We start from the raw sequence: 19,320 nt of genomic DNA, 5'->3' as shown, positions 1-19,320 counted from the left end.
CAATTTGTAAGTGTGGCTTTTATATGGAAGGACATTCAGTGTCCTCCCCAAAGCATAGGTTCAGCTTAGCCAGGCAGGCAAAGCAATGCAAGAGCGCATGGATGAATGGTTTTTAAGTACACACCCCATTTTGCAGCCATCCTTTCCTTTAAAAAGCAACCTTTTGTTTTCACTTGCAGGCAAGCGGGGAGCAGACGGGCGCCTAAGCAGCGCACAGGCAGCACTGATGCTGCAAGAGGAGACGGCTAGGAAAGCAGAAAGAGCGCAGCAGGCCCTTGCAGATCAGGTGGCAGCCCTGGAGCGCAACTTGCAGATTTGTCAGGAAAAGAACAGGGAACTGCAGGTGGGCAGAACCCCTCTCCCTGGAGGGGAAAGGCATTCAGTGACATGTCATGGGGCTGCTCCCTCTAAAGGCCATTCCACATGTTATGTGTCCATAAACTTAGGTTTGCTATGGAGTGTACACTGCTGCATCCAGGCCTTGCGTACCTGTATGAGCGAACCTGTATGATACACATTGCTGAACGCTTTCTTCTCATCCACACTTTGCAGTTTTAGGTGTACACTTTAAAATACCTTGTGTGTGTAGACAGATACGCTCAAAGCAGTCCTAACAGTAATTGATGGCAAAATGCCCTACAGGGTGGGGGAAGAGAAGTTAATATTATTGCAACCAAAGATGCTAATCCTAAGATGTAGATGCTGGGACTTCCTTTTTGGTAGATATGCATGGAGTTGAGCTACAAGGCACTTTAACTGCATGAATGAGCAAACTGGTTTGTGAAGCTTATTAAAAAGCAGTACAAAAAATATTTTAAATACAGATATCTCAAAGATCCATAAATACAAATACCTTTTTAAAAAATCAAGAGCTAAAGAGGGTTTGTAAAGAGTTAAGCAGTGAGTAGGGGGGTATAAGGGTATAACTTGCTTTAATGCACACACAAATTACCTACTCTGGTTCTTAAAATAGAGGTGTGAGCAAATTAGTGCTAGAGAAACCCCAGCGGAAGAATTGCTGCTTTTTCTTCTTCTGAAGGGACTTTACCCAGCTGTTTAAAGAGCACTTTTTATTCCAACTGGCACCCTCAAGCAAGGGTCTGGCTGTGTTGACTGCTTGGGCTAACATGGACTGTTTGGGTGGAGTTTCATCCTGTGTACATTATCACCTGTCTCCATAAAAAATATTGATTCTTTCCATTTCTCTCTGTAATGCTACCATAAGGCTGTGTGATGTGGTAAGTTTCCATGTAAACGGGGTCTGTAATTCACATTGTGATCTTGGCAATATGCTGAGTGGTGGCACTTTTATCCAGATGGTGGCTAGAGGCTAATGGTGCGCAGGGTGGGTGTTGGGACCATCCTGAATACTGCAGCTTAGTCCTGGGTCCTGGGCTGGTAAATAAATGAGCTTGGGAGTGTTGCTCATCCTTTCAACACTCCCAACCAGTAATGGCAGCACACATCACTAATGTGCAGCCTGAAGTCCCCTTTTTTCCCTCTCCCTTCTTTCATTTTACACCTCTCTTTGAAGCTCAGATATTTTATCAGTAGGCTGACTCAGGGCACACCATTAGGTAGGGTGAAGCATCTGTCTCAGGCAGCACATACCGAGGGTGGGGGTGGAGGCCCACCTACATAGCCCTTGAGCACCCTAAGCTAGCCTGCCCTGCACCTCCCAAAATATGAGGCCCTCAGGTTGATGGATGTTCATGGATTGGGGGAGGGTGCCATATTATCCTTTGCACCAGGCAGCAGAATATATTGAATCAGACCTGCACTCATTTCTCATTGCTTTATAAATGGGTACACATTCACACATACAGTACAGTTTGCTTTTGCTCCACATCAGGCCCAGCGCTGGTTCTTGCACCTGCACAGCAAGGCTGCAATGGCATCCACTCTTGTTCACAAAGGACTTTCTCCTTTTCCTCCGCAAGTATGGGCCAAAACAAAAGTGACCAGTGGTGTTCATGCTGGGTTGGTTTTTTTATTATTCTAGGAGAAAGTCAACAAGCTGAAAACCAAGGAAGCCAAGCTAGAGACAGAGAAGTGGAAGCTGAAGGAAGTCCTGGAGGTGGCAGAGAGTAGGGCCACCAAGTTGGATCTGAGCCGCAGGGCTGCTGAAGGAGAACTGCAGCGGGCCCAGCTCAGCCTCACTGAGAGGGATGCAGAGATCCAGACCCTGCAGGAGCAGACTCAGGCGCTCCGCTGCCAGTTGGGAGACAAAGAGAGCAAAACCACCCAGCTGCAGCAGGAGCTAGACCACTTGACCCATTCTCTGGCCAGGACTGAGGGCACGGAAAGCCACCTAAAGGACCGTGTGCAAAGCCTGTCTCAAGCTCTGTCTGATGCTACCGCTGGCTCCTCCTCCCTCCAGGAGAACGTCTCCCAACTGCAAAGGGCCCTGACTGCTGCAGAGCAAGACCGTCGGCTACTCCAGGTAGTAGGAATCAGCTGCTTCAAATGTTCAGCCACTGCCTGTTTGTGTGCGAAGAGATAGCATCTCTCCTGAGTCAAATAGTATGTGCCCTCCTGTAAAACATGTTGTGTAGACCAGTCCCACCCCAATGCTGAGCACCTGCTACACCCAGTGGCCACCTACTCCCCAAATGACCTATCCCTATTTCCTTAAGATACCGCAAATTGCAAGGGGTGGCACATTCAGAATAATATATGTAAGCAAAAATGAAGGGCCTAACTGTTTTATGTTGTGCATGTGTGCACAAGTACAATATCTTAGGGTAACATAGTGTGTGTTGGGTAGGAATAGATGAATCTGTCAGTTTTTGGTTTGCTCAATTTCTTTTTTCTAGCCTTCAGTACTCCAAATTTCTGCAGGAATTTTTGTTTTATTTAATAAAACAACCCTTATGACAATTCATCAGCATTTTAGTGCTCCTAATAAATACATTTTTGCATGCAGTTTTGACAAATATACACATTTTTGGAAGCACGTTTCCCTGATATGATGCCTTTTTGTATGGTATTTTTACTAATACAGTGGTACCTCGGGTTACAAACGCTTCAGGTTACAGATGCTTCAGGTTACAGACTCCACTAACCCAGAAATAGTACCTTGAGTTAAGAACTTTACCTCAGGATGAGAACAGAAATTGTGCGGCGGCCTCAGCAGGAGACCCCATTAGCTAAAGTGGTACCTCAGGTTAAGAACAATTTCAACTTAAGAATGGACTTCTAGAACGAATTCAGTTCTTAACCTGAGGTACCACTGTATATGCTTTTTTATGCACACTTTACCCAACACATTGCTTGGCTGGAGAACTTCACTGCAAAATTCAGAGAAGTGCAAATTTTGAATGATGGCTGTGTTTCAGTTTGCATATTGTTCTGGAAAGTGTGCATTTGGTAAATTCACCTTTACTGTGAACAGAGTCAAATTTCTCCCCTGAGTCTAGTGTTGGGTGACTCCAGGAAAGTTCATGCTTTGGCTTGGATCTGCTGTAGTTTCTACAGGCCCTATTGTTTTGTACAAAATACTCCCTCCACCCATTCCACCCAAGGAACATATGAAATTGCAAACTAAATGAAAGAGTTGAGTTTTTGCCTGGTTCAAAAGCCCTGTGGAAGTTGGGAATAGCCATAGGCTGACTCCAGGAGTATCTGAGACAGAGGCTGTGATTAAAATTAGTGGAGTCAATGAAGTGAGAAGGCTGGCCTAAGTGTCTATATCTACAGTGGTACCTCTGGTTATGTACTTGATTTGTTCTGAGGTCAGTTCTTAACCAGAAACTCTTCTTAACCTGAAGCACCACTTTAGCTAATGGGGCCTCCTGCTGCTGCCCCGCTGCGCGATTTCTGTTCTCATCCTAAAGCAAAGTTCTTAACCCGAGGTATTATTTCTGGGTTAGCGGAGTCTGTAACCTGAAACGTATGTAACCTGAAGCATATGCAACCCAAGGTACCACTGTACTTGCTTACTAAGTCCCTTCAATGCAATGCAAATACTCAACATTCTGATCAGACAGCACGAAATCTTAACGTATGTTGGAAAGATTCCTTACGCTGGGTTGTATCACATCTGTGCCTTTCTAACAACTCAAAACAAAATTCCAAAACACAGGTCCTTTTTGCCATACCTCCACGATTAAACCAACACTTAGCAATCACCTAGATGTAAATAATCTGGATGGGCCATAGCTCAGTGGTAGATGACATGCTTCTCATGCATAATGTCCCTGGAACTTCTGTGTGAGACTGAGAGAAAGCCCTGCCTGAAAGAATGGAGAGCAGCTGCCAGTTTGTACAGGCAGCACGGAGCTATATGGTCCAATGGTCTGACTTGATATAAGGCAGCGTCTTGCGTTCCTTATTCTTTTCTGGAGGGATGTCCATACAGAGAGTAGAACACTTTCCAGCATGACAACTAGTTCCTTTCTGCTGGCTTGAACTGACAAGAGACTAGAAGGAGCATGATGATTTGGCTGTGTATGTACGAATCACAAAAAAATGGTATTTGACCAATAAATCTCACCACAAACAGTACATATCAATTCAACCTAGTGGTTTTGGCCCATTCTGTTTCTTTCTTTCCCCCCAGTAGATTATATTAAAGTTTGAAAGAAAATATTCAAAGATTAATATCAAATATCCAATACCTTTTAAATGAAAGATAAAACACTAATCTAAATAAAAACACAAAGGAAATGAAAAGAAAAGAGAGTAAAGGAAGCTAAAAGAAAAAAGAGAGAGCTTCCAGTTCTTCGTCTGTCAGCTACATATAGAAAATTGTTTAAAACAACCACTCCAAGATAACATCCAATAATTCCATTTTCTATAAACCACTATTTTCTTCAGTCCTCAAACCCAGATATCATAAGTTCATTTTCTTTTTCACATGAAAAGTCTATAAGGAGTTTCCAGTCTTTAGTAGGCCCATTCTGGATTTCTTTTCCCCCTGTTTCAGGATCGCTTGGACTCGATGCGGCATGCATTGTCAGAGAGCAAGAGGCAGAACCATAGCTTGACGGATACAGTACATTTGCTGCAAGATCAGCTGGGTGAGATGGAGCTGCGATGCAGAAACCTGGAAGGGCAGTTGGAACATTTCCAAGAAGTGAGTAATGATGAGGAGAGAAGGACGAAGCAAGAGACAGTGGTCTTGTGGATGTAGCTATCTCACACTCGTGATTATATGGATTGCAGCAGGCCACATCTCACAAGCATCTATTGGAGAGTGCCCATGCTTTCACTGGTGATGAGTGACAAAGCTTCCTTTTCTTCTTGTTGTTGTTGTTGTTTAGTCGTTTAGTCGTGTCCGACTCTTCGTGACCCCATGGACCAGAGAACGCCAGGCACTTCTGTCTTCCACTGCCTCCCGCAGTTTGGTCAAACTCATGCTGGTAGCTTCGAGAACACCATCCAACCATCTCGTCCTCTGTCGTCCCTTTCTCCTTGTGCCCTCCATCTTTCCCAACATTAGAGTCTTTTCCAGGGAGTCTTCTCTTCTCATGAGGTGGCCAAAGTATTGGAGCCTCAGCTTCAGGATCTGTCCTTCCAGTGAGCACTCAGGCCTGATTTCCTTAAGAATGGATAGGTTTGATCTTCTTGCAGTCCATGGGACTCTCAAGAGTCTCCTCCAGCACCATAATTCAAAAGCATCAATTCTTCAGCGATCAGCCTTCTTTATGGTCCAGCTCTCACTTCCGTACATCACTACTGGGAAAACCATAGCTTTTACTATACGGACCTTTGTTGGCAAGGTGATGTCTCTGCTTTTTAAGAGGCTGTCTAGGTTTGTCATTGCTTTTCTCCCAAGAAGCAGGCGTCTTTTAATTTCGTGGCTGCTGTCACCATCTGCAGTGATCATGGAGCCCAAGAAAGTAAAATCTCTCACTGCCTCCATTTCTTCCCCTTCTATTTGCCAGGAGGTGATGGGACCAGTGGCCATGATCTTCATTTTTTTTATGTTGAGCTTCAGACCCTATTTTGCGCTCTCCTCTTTCACCCTCAATTAAAGGTTCTTTAATTCCTCCTCACTTTCTGCCATCAAGGTTGTGTCATCTGCATATCTGAGGTTGTTGATATTTCTTCCGGCAATCTTAATTCCGGCTAGGGATTCATCCAGCCCAGCCTTTCGCATGATGAATTCTGCATATAAGTTAAATAAGCAGGGAGACAATATACAGCCTTGTCGTACTCCTTTCTCAATTTTGAACCAATCAGTTGTTCCATATCCAGTTCTAACTATAGCTTCTTGTCCCACATAGAGATTTCTCAGGAGACAGATGAGGTGATCAGGCACTCCCATTTCTTTAAGAACTTGCCATGGTTTGCTGTCGTCGACACAGTCAAAGGCTTTTGCATAGTCAATGAAGTAGATGTCTTTCTGGAACTCTCTAGCTTTCTCCATAATCCAGCGCATGTTTGCAATTTGCTCTCTGGTTCCTCTGCCTCTTCTAAATCCAGCTTGCACTTCTGGGAGTTCTCGGTCCACATACTGCTTGAGCCTGCCTTGTAGAATTTTAAGCATAACCTTGCTAGCATGTGAAATGAGTGCAATTGTGCAGTAGTTGGAGCATTCTTTGGCACTGCCCTTCTTTGGGATTGGGATGTACACTGATCTTCTCCAATCCTCTGGCCACTGCTGAGTTTTCCAAACTTGCTGGCCCCATTTCCAACCCCATGCAAATTTAGGAATTCCATAGCACAGCTAATCCATGCCAGTTTTCTGTAAATGCTGGTCCACTGTTTGGTTCCTCCAGGAAGCCCACTGGGACTTCTACAGGCTTATTGTCAGCAGATCAGCACTGACATTAAGGCTCACAATTGTTTCTTGGCAGCTGCATTTCCAACTGCTTCACACCTGATGTTGCATCTGACAACAGTTGTGAGACAGGTGGCTTTGGTTTGGGGGAAATGGCCTCACAGGCCAAATTGGAACATAATTTGGCGAGTGTACTGAAGGTTCCTCACTGCTGATCTCAGGCTAAAAGATTGTTACTCACCTTTGCAGAACCTCTTGTTCCATCTCATCTTTCAAGTGCACAGTTTTGTTGAAGAAGGGAATTATACCCACCTGAGCATTCAGGAATATTATCAACTGCCTTCTTCTGCCTTCTTCTGTGGCAGCCAAGAAACAGAAATGATTCAATAATTCACAGAGAGTGACAAATGAATGCAGCCCTCCCTAAATAATGGTGCTGTTCCAAGTAAAGTCCCACCCACCTACATCATCCCTATTCTATGACACCCCTGCATCGGCTAATCTGAGCTTTCTGCCTCTGAGCTCTCTGTTCTACTACCCGCAATGCACACCTAGTCCTGGGAGGGGGGTGGTCAGGAATGCTTTCCAAGGACACTGAATCTGTCAGCTGTCTCTCCCCTGGTGCTTCTTCTCCCTGCCCTCTGCAGCCTCTGAACTGTGCCCTTCTGCAAACCATTGTTCTAAATCTATACTGTCCTGTTCTGAGGAAGGTTCAGGAGAAGGTCCTCACCATTCCTCCTTACTCCAGCCTCTGACATCATCTGAGCCCTAGCAATAGGTTAAGGCAGAAGCAGATTCTAAGAGCATTATGCACCTCCCATGGCGCCTGAACCCAGGACTTGTTTAGCTAGGATGAAACTTTAGTTAAGAGATTTTGAGCTGAAGGAGTCTATTGGAGACACTTTTGATGCAGATCTAATTACTTATTATAATTCCCTTCCTATTCTAGAGCAATCGTGACAGAATTGGATTTGTTAAGATACAGATTTCTAAAAATAGGAGAACAATTTCCTTCCTTGGTAACTCCAGGAAGTGTTTCATGGATGATGTATTGGTATCTCCCTCAATAGAACGTCAGCCAGCTTGGTCAAAATCTTCGCAAAAATGATAGATTCTGACAAAAACCTTCTCCCTGCAAAAAAATATAATTTTATGCAGTTAACTAGCAACCTCTAATCATCAGAAGATGGGAGGCACACAAAGAAGGTTGAACAACCTTTTTAAAATGTTCTAACAATTCCCAGATTCTTGTTCAGCCTTTTCTATCTAGTGACAGAAGTGTATTTGAAAATGCTTAAGGGGTCCTTGATAAAATAATTGCTTTGGACTGACATTTAAAGTTTCTCTCCTGGAACCTTGTGGGCTAGAGTAACGAATTATATTATTATTTGGCTTTTATTACTCCCCCCCCCAAAAAAAATTGATATTCTGTGCTGGCAAAAGCGTAGTCCCTAGAGTCAAATCCTCCTTCACTACAGGGATATTATTCACATATTATTCCTTTAGTTAAAACACATTTGAAAGGGAGGCTATTGGACGCTTACTTACTTCCGTTTCAGTTTACCTAGATGTTAACATTCAAACGTTGAATACTATTTATCAGCAAATTTTTCAAGTACCTTTGTTTCAGGGTAAGCAGATGGATACTCTGCTTTGTATGAATGATTGTTGATGCATCTTGAATTTCAGTTTCCTAAAGCTAAATTTGTACTATGTGAAGATTTTTAACTCACAAATTGGCTCTGGCCTATGTGGGTGAGCAGAAAACACTCTGCTAGTAGTAAGGCAAGCCTTTAACTGCATGAGGGCCTCATGTTGTCATTTTCTTTTTTAAAAAATCTGAGGTTCATAAGTTTAGTAGCAGGGTTGAAAGTGATCATTATTTGTCAATTCTGCTATATAATACTAAGGTGTGATCTCAGGTATAGGGCACGTGGACAAGACTGGGGGAAAACTGCCTGGTGAGCCTAATCTTACCTGTGGGATGAATGTTCCCTTTGCCTGCCTTAGAGCTATCTGTGCTGTTGGCCATGATTATTGACAGATATTAGACTTTTCTTAAGAGTAGCTGCTGGACTAGACGATGTTCCACATTCAGTCTTATTTTGTCCTTTCTACTTAAGTTTCCTATTTTATTGGGATTACACTCTGAAACCAGCAAGGGAAAGATATGGTATTTGTTGCCAGAGACTGACCTTTCTGCAACGTACGGTATACGGTGTCTCCTTTTGCACTTGGTGATAGAAGGATAAATGGGAAAATGCTTTTGGAGATAGCTACAAATTGTCATGATGATGCCCTTATTTGAGAGAGAGAAAGAGAGAGAGAGAGAGAGAGATTGCCTGTTTTTCTTATCCCTTGTTTTTTATCCTTGAGTCTGGCTTTTATTTACTATATTTTACATTTTTCTTACATAGCTGAGTGGATGAAACTTCAGTACCAAGTGTTAATAAGAGTGGCTGTGAGCAGGATTGACACCTGCATTTGTCTACTCTTGTGTAATGTAGTGTAGTGTAATGTAATAGTGTAATGTAAACAAATAGCATTATGTATGCTTTTCCTAATTCATACGCATTTCATATTAACTTTAGTATAGAATAATAGTGAAGAAACATGAGAAATTTAAAAAACACAATGCTTATTCTGACCTAGTTATATCCCTTCACAAGAATGCATGTTTGTAGCTCATGGCACTCTGCATCTTTAGGTTTCAAAGGATAGATATCAGTAATAAACTTCCATTAATTTGCCTTTAGGCTATATGTGTAAATACATCTGCTATTCAGTGGTTTACACTATAGGGTATGGACCTTTCACGTGGCTGTTTTGAAAAATGTAGAGATGAAAAGAGAACCTTGCTCAGTCCCTTTCTGTCCCTTCAGGCACGGAACTTCAGTCACTTTCTACAAGTGGGGAGAGAGTGTTTGTTGGGTATAACTTTTGTTTTGTGGCCCCTGTCCAATGACTTCCCAGTACACACAAAATTACTGCTCTCAGATTCTTTGAATGCAGTCCAAACAATGCATTCAGAACTCTTCATTAAAGTAAAATCTCAGCTCTCACAAGCGCACATTTATGCATGCACATCCTCAGGCTACCTGCTTTCCTCTCCTCTTCAGAGAAGCAACCAACAACACTCAGCTCCAAGGAGCTGGTTCAAGTTCACAGAAATAATTTGTCACACATGTGTTTGGTATCAGCAGGGGCACTCTTGGATCAGCCTAATTAGCTGTAGTGATGGAGAAACAAAATCCAAACCATGTGGCAGATCCTTCTCCTAAAGTTCATGTAAGCCTCTTCGAGTCAACCTTTGTCCCTTCCAACCCCCCACCCCTCCAAAAAATCTATATGCAGAAGTTTCCGGATCTTTAGTCAATCCTTGTCCCTTCTCCCTACTTTGTCAACAAACTTGCACTCTCTGCTGCATTTTTAGCAGGGAGTGGGCTTGCTACAGTTCCCAACCAGCTTGATACAACTGGAATGTATAGATTGCTGCCTCCAGATGTAATCTGAAGTGAGTGGGAACAGCAAGAAATATTCAGGGCAGCCTCCTAGGCAACTCCCCACTTTGAGGTGCATTTGCCTGTTTTAAGAGGCCATGTCATTAAAGCTTAGCCTAACACGATAGTGCCAAAAATCCTTCCATTTTAGCTACACTTTTGATACTGAGTTGTACTGTGTCACAGTTGTCTATACTGCATTTGAAAGATTAGAGGAGAGTTTGGGCATGGAATACCATGCCATGGCCAAGCTTGTGAGTATCCAAACCAGAGATTGCTGGAGGGGGCCTCAAAAACATCCTTTCTCATCTCCTGAATATGCCGTTAGACTTTAGGCTACAAACTTTGCCTTGGTACCTAAATCTGGTTTCTTTTCAGCAGCTCTACTCTATTAATCAGCCTCTGATTTGCAGATCAACTTACTCAGTGGATAATTCACCCCTGAAACTGGGCATCTTCGTAGCCCTAAGGACTAAAATAGACAGTATACTCCATGCGTGAAGACATTTAATGTGCCCGGATGATTGCTATTTAAATAGCAGCTATAAGGATAGGGAGAATTGGGACTATGGGTGTTTAACCCTCCCTGCACTGTAGTCAAGATGAAAATTGCTCTCCCCCAAACTGTTATTCACCTCCTGGGGCAAACAAGAGCTTGGGGTGATTTCCAGTGGAGATTACGCAGCACAAAGGGAAATGTAAGGATGACAGATGGTTGGTTCTTTAATTATATATCTTTATCACACGAGGGGAGAGAGGCAACTTGTTTCGCTCAGTCTCCAAAATACCCAGTGGTTTCCACATTTCCAAATAATGGATACCGCCAATGAGGTTTTTCTTTGTTTAAAGCTTATCTCTGAAATACACCCTTCCACTTTGCTGTAACACGAAGTTGTCCACATCTCTGTTAGTCTTGCATTACGTTATCCATTCATAAGTGCTGAGCACCAGGTGCTGCCATCCGTCGGTGACTCATAGGCCAGATATAAATAACAAGAACCTCCAGAACAGCACAGAGGGTAAGGAGAGGGAAGATTGTTCCCGTGAAGTGCTTGTTCTGATGGAACAATTGCCATAGCACAGGCATGTTCAGCTCCCAAGAGACTGCGATCTACTCCCACTATAAAAACACTGGCAGTGATCTACCCATTGGATTGACCAAAGTTGATGAGCTTTTTTGGGGGAGTCAGACCCAAAGTTGTTGAGCTTTTTTGGGGGGGGATCACAGAATCGACCGGACATCCCTGCCATAGCACAGCATCTAATTCCTCCTGTGGGATGTCCTGGGCACAGCTTTGGCTTGTTGTTATTTAATGTTGAGCCAGTGTGGTCCAATAGAACAGAGGGTTCAGCTGTGATCCTGTAGGCTTGGATTTAAAATCTGTCAGCTGCAACTACGTTGTGTGACTTTGGGCAAGTTTTTCTTTCAGCACCAGAAGTTCCTTCTGTGTGATATAAAGTTTCATGTTTGCAACTGCGTCTGTTTATTTGCCCAGTTCCTCATCCTGAACCGCTTTCCTATCTTTTCTTTCTTTTTCCTTTTCTTTTTTGGAAACCCAATTTTCTAGTACTTTATATGCCCATAATACAATGGGTTTCCCTTACTGCTATTCTTAAAATAGTGTAAGGATAAAAAGAAAAAAGATATCCAGGGTATTGCTTATTCAAGTTAATATTTTGATCCACCAGCTGTGAGATACTATACTACATTGCTGACCTTTCCAGATATCTGTCACTTATTATATAACCCCTGGATATGTGTATGGTCTGTATTAAAATTGTACTGCAGTGCCTCAGCTAATGGGGATGTGCCATCTCCAGCAGATGTCATCTTCCCTAGGAAGGGTTAAAGCATGTCCTTGCCAGGCCCAAGTGTTAGGAAGGGCCAGGCTTGGCATTTTCTTGAAGTTGTTTATTGTTCATCTTTAATGGATTTTTCTAGCTGTAGAAACGAAGAGGGTGACGAATATGATGTTTTTCTGTTATGGCAAAACAGCATTACAAGCATTTATCTCTGCAAGCATAAAATAGCCTTGTGTGCTGTGCCCCTGAATTCCCCCATGCACAACCCCTTTCCCTGGGTTGGAGGAAGGGGAGAAGCTAGTTAATGAGTTCCAGAAGATCAGCTGTAAATGGCCAGGGAGGGTAATTCATATCAAGCTCATAAAACTCTTTATTGATGTCTCCAGAGGGGAAATCCGGATGTGGCCGTTTATTTATTCTGGATTTTGCTTCTCTCTCTCTCTCTCTCTCTCTCTCTCTCTCTCTCTCTCTCTCCAACCCCCCCCCCCCATTTAATGTTTTCTTCTGGTAAGTTCTGCATGGAGTTTTAAAGGAACAGAATATCCCATCACCCCAACAGTTACTGGGAATCTTTTTCCCTCTACACAGCACAACTACCTCTCCCCACCCTCGATTCAATTCTGCCCCTCTCTTTCCCCTCCTCATAGGGGAGCCTTGCTTCTTCCGGCATTATAGTTTGCTCTTTTTGGATCTGGATCTCAATTCTATCCGAGATGGCTAGACAGCTAAAGAAATGTGGTGGAGTAGGAGGGTAGGTGGGACAGGCTGAATTTGCCATTCTTTTCCTTAACCCATATTTTTTTAAAAGGAAGAGGTGACACCTTCAGATCCAGTGGTGGTTTACTTAAGGCCAGCTAGCATTTAAAGACACTCGAACTCAGGGTGCAAGGGAAAAATGTGCTAGGAGGAAGGGACTCTTGGCAAATCCACACCGTGATCAACTCCTGCCCGGAAACCAATGTCCCCACTGTGGAAGGATGTGTGGATCCAGAATTGGCCTCCACAATCACTTACAGACTCATTGTTAAAACCCTGTTTATGGAAGACAATCTTACTCGGCTACGAGTCGAAGAAGAAGAAGAAGAAGAAGAAGAAGAAGAAGAAGAAGAAGAAGAAGAACCTAGAAGCTGGCAAAGAAGTATAACTGACATTTGGTGTTACCTTCCTCCACTTGTGTTAAACTTTTGGATAGCATCCACAGTTAAAACCTATAAGCTTCATACTCCTTCAGCAAAGTGTCTAGCTTAGGTGGTTTTTAAAACAATTAGGCAAATTCATGCAGGATGGGTCCGGCACTGTCTATGGACCATGGCAGCTGTAAATGCATCCACGCGATTCCGCTGCAAAGTATCTCTGATTAACAGATGCTACAGCAAGCCCACAGAGAATGGAGGACTCTCTATTGGACTCTGTGAGTTTTGCTGCCGCTTGTGAGTTTTGCAGTATTCTGTTGGAGGCAGAATGTTGGACTATATGGATGCTTTGCCTGACCCAGCAATTGTAATGTTTCACGCTAGACAGTTCTGTCAGCATCCTTGAAGAAGTACAAGGATGTGGGCTTAAACCCGATGTTCACATGTTTCTGCTTTCTTTCATAAAAGGCTGTAGCCTCCCAACATTTCATAGAGGAAAACAGGTCCCCTGATAAGGGATGGAAGGATCCATCAAGTCTGGTTCCCTCAGTTTCTCATTTTTCCAGTCTTAAATTTCGTTTTCCACATTTCTGCAATGAATCGTGAATTTTCTTTGTAAAATCCACATGAAAATTTTAGTGCAGTTGTCTTCTAAGAAGCACATTTTCATATGCAGTTTTGACTGTTGTGCTGATTTTTGGAAGCAGTTTCTCCTAATACAGTGGAACCTCGGTTTTTGAACGTAATCCATTCCAGAAGACCATTCGACTTCCAAGGCAATTTCGAAAATGGAAGCAATTACTTCCGGGTATTCGGTGTTCGGGTTCCAAATTGTTCGGCTTCTGAGATGCTTGAAAACCGAGGTTCCACTGTATGTACATTTTCACAATCTTTTTTGGGGGGTGGGGGGGATACCTGCTTCACAAAATTTGGATAAGTACAAATTTTGAAGGATAGTTATGTTTTGGTTCTCATACAATTTCAAAAGGTGTGAATCTGATAAATACAGCTTTAAGTGTGAACTGAATCAGATTCCTCCCCCATCCTACATTTCTTTTGTATATAATAACCTTGGGATTTATATGGGGCACTTCCATGGGGTTAATAGGATGAAGGGACCACTGTTCCCTTCAGCCCCAGCCAGTATAGTCAGGCATTGTTGGAGCTGTAGTCTCAAACATCCAGGCAGGGGCAGTGGGGTTGTAGAAGGCTAATGTATCCGTTCTTATCCATGTACCACCAGCATCTCTATCTTTGCATAGGACGTTTATTTTTTGTGCTGCTTTCCTTCACCAAACTTGAATTATTAATCATTTTGGTATCTTGCCTGTTCACTTCAGTAGATCATCTCTTCAGTCATACCTGTATCCAGTTATCCATTCCATTCACGCCCACAGATAGGCTGACCCTGTGCATGTTTACTCATGCAAGAGGCAAGTCTCCTTGCATTCAGTGTGGCAGGAAAGTTTTCACAGGACTACAGACTGAATGTGCCCTCCATTAATCTTTCTGACAATGACTCTTCCAGGCCTGGCCTGGCCATTATTCACAGTGATGTGGGCACCTCATGCAGCAGATGCTGGGAGAAGTGACGTGGTGGAGGACAAAACACTCTGCCCTGATCCATCACTGATACTGAAGTAAGATTCAACTGTCAGCCCACTTGGCTTCTGTACATAGAACAGGATGGCCATCTTGCCCTTTGCCTCGGGCAGCAAAATATATAAGGCTGGCTTACTCTCTTTCTCCCTTTTTTAACCCTACAGTCCAGAATAACCACTTCACAGCCCCCCCTCCCATTCCTAATGAAGTTGGTGAAGACATCTTCTCCACTTAGTTGCCTTGGTGTGACCTCCAGCATGGTTCCTTGGAGTCACTTTCTAGGAATCACTTTTGATTTTCATTAAGTTCTCCCTCATCCTCATCCTTTCTCATTTCTGGCTGTTCTTTTGGCATTTTCCTGGGAAGTCATTCTTCCTTGACTATAATTAGTTTTATCTGGAGATGACTGCTCAGCACTCTCCACATTAACACCAAATTTGCAGCATCAAGTGCGACTTTTAAGCTCACAGGACAAATTCATGGGGATTGTATATAGTATTGGGGACTAATTTTAGAAAGAAAGAGAAAACAAAGCATGTTTCTGCAGTTGTGTGTGACCTGGAGCTAACTGCGCTGTTTTTTGCAAGTGCCAAACTGAATACGTATTGTGGCACTTAATTAGATCGCAGTCTCTTCATGGAATTTTAATGGTTTCAGCCCAGTGGTTGCCCTCTTCTTCGCAAACTTTAGCACCTTCAAACTTGTCAGGATTTCCCCCAGATTTTCCCCAGGTGTGGGGAGAAAAAAAGCATGTAATGGCAGTATCTGAGCTGTGCCAGGTACTGGATAAGGGATTGTGGTGTCTCCTCTGCAGGCAGAGCATGAGAAATTCAGGAAAGAAGATGACACATTTAGGTTGAGTCACATGAGGGAACAACTGGACCGGTCCCTGAACAGCCTGCAACAGGAATTGGAGGATACCCTGAGGCAAAATGAACAACTGCAGGTCAGCAAGGACTTACTGAACCTGGAAGGGGGAAGGCAGGAGGACATGAAAGGATCTGGTCTGAAGGGACATGAGGCGTGAGAAGGCACATGCTGAGGCTGAGGAGGGTGATATGGAAAACATGAGAGAGAGTGGGTGCTGTGGGTGCTACCTAGTGAAAGGTTACACATATTGTGGAGACTAAAGGGATGGGGAGAGGAGGGCAGCTGAGCAGGTTCTTAATTGTGCCCCTTCGCCCTAACAGCAGTTTTCCACCTGAGCTTAAAATGGGACCATAGGCCTGAGAGCATGTTCCAGCATCTACCTCTGTACTGGACTGATCCTAAAAGGGCCAATTATTTTGGTCTCCTTGTATGGGCCCTTTCTTCCTAGTCTTGCAATGAGAGGAAACAGACCTAAGAGCTCCAGGGGATCATTTGACTAAAGCAAAAGTATTCAGCGGGTATGAGGATTACAACCTCATGAGCTGGGCCCTATTCTGTGTGCTCATTCTAGGCCAAGATTGCAGAGCTGGAACGAACACATGCTCAACAACTGATGGCTCTAACATCCCATCATCAGCTAGACATGGAGTTGGAAACAGAGAGGCTTCACAGTGCACAGCTCCAGTCCGAACGTAAGCTGGAGTCACGAGAGAGAACTCACCGGCAGAGAGTGAAGGGCTTGGAGGAGCAGGTAGAGTGGAGAACTAGACTGGATATTTCTGTTCATATCCAAATTCCCCAGTGAGGCCCGGGTTCTGTGACCAGAATTTATTGTGCAAATCAAAAGCGGTTTGCAAAATTTTGTAAAGGTATTTGGAGTTTTGAGGTGAGAACTGGGGTGATGGTTGGAAGTAGAGGGAAGAACTGGGAGTATGGGCATTTTTGAAGTCAAAAGGGTGAGGACACTGAGGAAAGAGAAGAATGCACCATTGTTTATGGATTCCTCCTCCCAAATGCTTCCTGGCTCTCTAGCGCAGAATGCACTAGAGTCCAAGAGGTAATTTCTAGTGTTGAACAGCAAACATCCATAGAGCACAAGCTAACCTGTGAGGACTAAACAGCTCCATGGTTTTCTTGTACCAACAGCTTATACTGCTTGTGAATCTGGGATATGATGCAGTGGTGTATTGCTTTCTCTGCCCTGGAGAAAGAGAAGCTGGCTGGTTGCTTAACCCCTAAACCCGATAAGGGGTACCATTATGGAGCTATTTCACACACTGCTTTTCTAAGTTATGAAAGAATCGACTTGACAAACGTGTGTTCAACTACCTGCATTGTGCAAGTGCCCAAGAGGTTGGGATTGATGGACTGCGTAAATGATATCAAAACACATTTACTGCCATTCAGTGTGTAAACTAGCCCTTCAGATTTGACAGCATAACAGCTAGAGGAGGGAGGTTAAGTAGGACTGCAAGAGAAGTAGGGGAGATGGGGAGAGATCCGATTTAATCTACTGTTCAACACAAGGCCTTCTCATCATGAGGACAATAAGAGCACCAGACCCTTCTCCTGCTTCAATTTAATAATCCTTGGTAATAATAATTGTGGATATTTTTCTCAGTCATGCCGCAGCCCTAAGAAAAAGAATATGAGTATGAACTTTTCCTCTCTTGAGGTCAAAACTACATGTTTATACTAGCTTTATGCTAGCTTCCTAGCACCCAGAAAGAGAAGGCCAGCAAGTGGACAGAGGTGAACAGGCTTCTGCCATCTCTCTAGGCAGCACCATATGCTCTGGACACCATAAGCAGTTTGCCATGGTGCCCAGACAGCGTGAGCCAGAGATAAGAATAGTGGTTTAAATAGTGGAACAGAATAGAATAGTGGTTTATATGAACATAGCCCTATTTGTCGACATGTGTTTCCCCAGGTGAATGCTCTGAAAGAGCAGCTAGATCAAGAAGTGAGAAGACGACAAGCCTACATGAGCCAGAAACTTCACACTGCAAAATGATTCAGAAATGAACATTGTGCCCTGATCCCAGACAACCAAACACAGAACCAGCCTTCAGCTGAATCCTCGCAGCTCAACGATTGGATTTATCAATCTCCTGCGTAAGGGTGCTCATCCGATTCATGGTCTGAGAACCCAGAGCTCCCGGACTAACAGTGCTAGGAAGTAATCTCTCCCCCACCCAAGGAGCAAATACCCTGAAGACTTGGAAGGCACAGTCAAGACAGCAAATGACTAGGCAGCCTGCAGCCAAGAGGAAACCCTGCTGTGGGGGCAGCTGTTCTCTCTAAGATGCTTGAAACCTAGGGCACTTATGCTTAACTAATTAATTTAGGACATTTGACGAGGGCATTCTCTGTTGTTTGGTTTTCTGGGTAGAGTATCCCTGCGTGATCCCCGTAAGGTTTTATATTCAGGCTGTACAAATTGGAAAATTCCACAGCCCAGATAGGAGCATTTATTATTGAAATACCTCTGCATTTCCATCACTGACCAGGTTATTTTATTCTCCCTCAGGGTTTGAAAGTTGCTGTCAAGTCCTTCCTGGTGCCTCGTACTGTAGCCATACCTGTTTAGTCAGTGGTATCCATGGTTGTGGCGGCTGTCTGCCAATGATGTCACAGATCCATCTATCACATGCCCTTCTGCAAATGAAGGAGGCAGGTATTTCTGCTGCCATCCAGATCACACTGTGCTATAAAGAGAAGTTTTGAAGCAGAGTGTGAGCCACACCCAGGGATTGACCAAATCCTTTGCTGTGTCTATGAACATCAAGCCATTTTCATGGTGGCAGGTGGCTGAGATTAGCTCAAAGCCAAGCCATCTTATGACTTGCTGGCCCCAAGACATGTCAGAGTGTTAACATTCAACATTCCACCCACTCTGCCGGCTGACAGGCTCCAAGGAAATCCCTTTAGGAATCAAACTTTGGTTTCCTTGGTGATGACAGGGAACCATCTTGGAGCTGCTGCGAGTGTCACCTGTTAGCATTGTTCCACATTTTTTCCTCGTGAATGTTTGTTTTTCCAAATGTGGTACTGTGAATTATTAAAAATAAAGAACCACTTCCTAAAGAAACCGAGGAGAGCAATTTCCACTGTGCTAATATATAAATACTGCACATTCTGTACTGGCTTATTTAATATTTGTCATGTAGCCCTGAAAATTACCGTTTTAAACAACAAAAGAGAGTTTTGTGGCACCTTTTAAGAGTAGCAGATTTACTGCAGCATAAGCTTTCATGCCAACTCCAGTGGACAGTAATTCACAAAAACATAGGCTACAATTAATCTGTTAGTCTTTCAGGGGCCATAAGATTAACCCCATCCACTACAGTTCCCCATGGCTGCTCTTCTGAAAGCTGTATAAAATAATTGTCCTCCTTCTTATCATAGAGTTGGAAAGGACCCCAAGTCATCTAGTCCAAACCCAACGCAGGAATCTCAACTAAAGCATCCAAGACAGATAGATGGCCATCCAACCTCTGCTTAAAAAACTCCAGGGAAGGAGAGTCTACAACCTCCCAAGGGAATCCATTCCACTGTCAAACACCTCTTACTGTCAGAAAGTTCTTGCTAATGTTTCATCAGAATCTTCTTTCTCCAACCTACCAGTGTTGCATATATTTGGGGGGAAGTGTTCCAAAAATGAATAGGTTCATAAGGAATAGCG

At 43.6% G+C, this 19,320-nt stretch overlaps 1 protein-coding gene across 1 annotated transcript in view; it reads left to right on the top strand.

Moving 5' to 3' along the window:
- CROCC2 (ciliary rootlet coiled-coil, rootletin family member 2) overlaps positions 1-18,730 on the top strand; it is a 97,840-nt gene extending 79,110 nt beyond the window's left edge. The window contains exons 30-35 of the mRNA XM_053389928.1: positions 180-343; positions 2,003-2,443; positions 4,928-5,077; positions 15,580-15,711; positions 16,207-16,386; positions 17,566-18,730. Coding sequence (XP_053245903.1) covers positions 180-343; positions 2,003-2,443; positions 4,928-5,077; positions 15,580-15,711; positions 16,207-16,386; positions 17,566-17,649 — 1,151 coding nt within the window. The 3' untranslated portion in view covers positions 17,650-18,730. The remainder of the gene's footprint in view (positions 1-179; positions 344-2,002; positions 2,444-4,927; positions 5,078-15,579; positions 15,712-16,206; positions 16,387-17,565) is intronic.
- The last annotated feature ends 590 nt before the right edge of the window (positions 18,731-19,320 follow it).

This window comes from Podarcis raffonei, chromosome 5 (genome assembly GCF_027172205.1).
Source record: "Podarcis raffonei isolate rPodRaf1 chromosome 5, rPodRaf1.pri, whole genome shotgun sequence".
Taxonomy (NCBI): domain Eukaryota; kingdom Metazoa; phylum Chordata; class Lepidosauria; order Squamata; family Lacertidae; genus Podarcis; species Podarcis raffonei.
The sequence above is the reverse complement of the archived record's forward strand: the minus strand, read 5'-3'. Positions and strand labels throughout refer to the sequence as shown.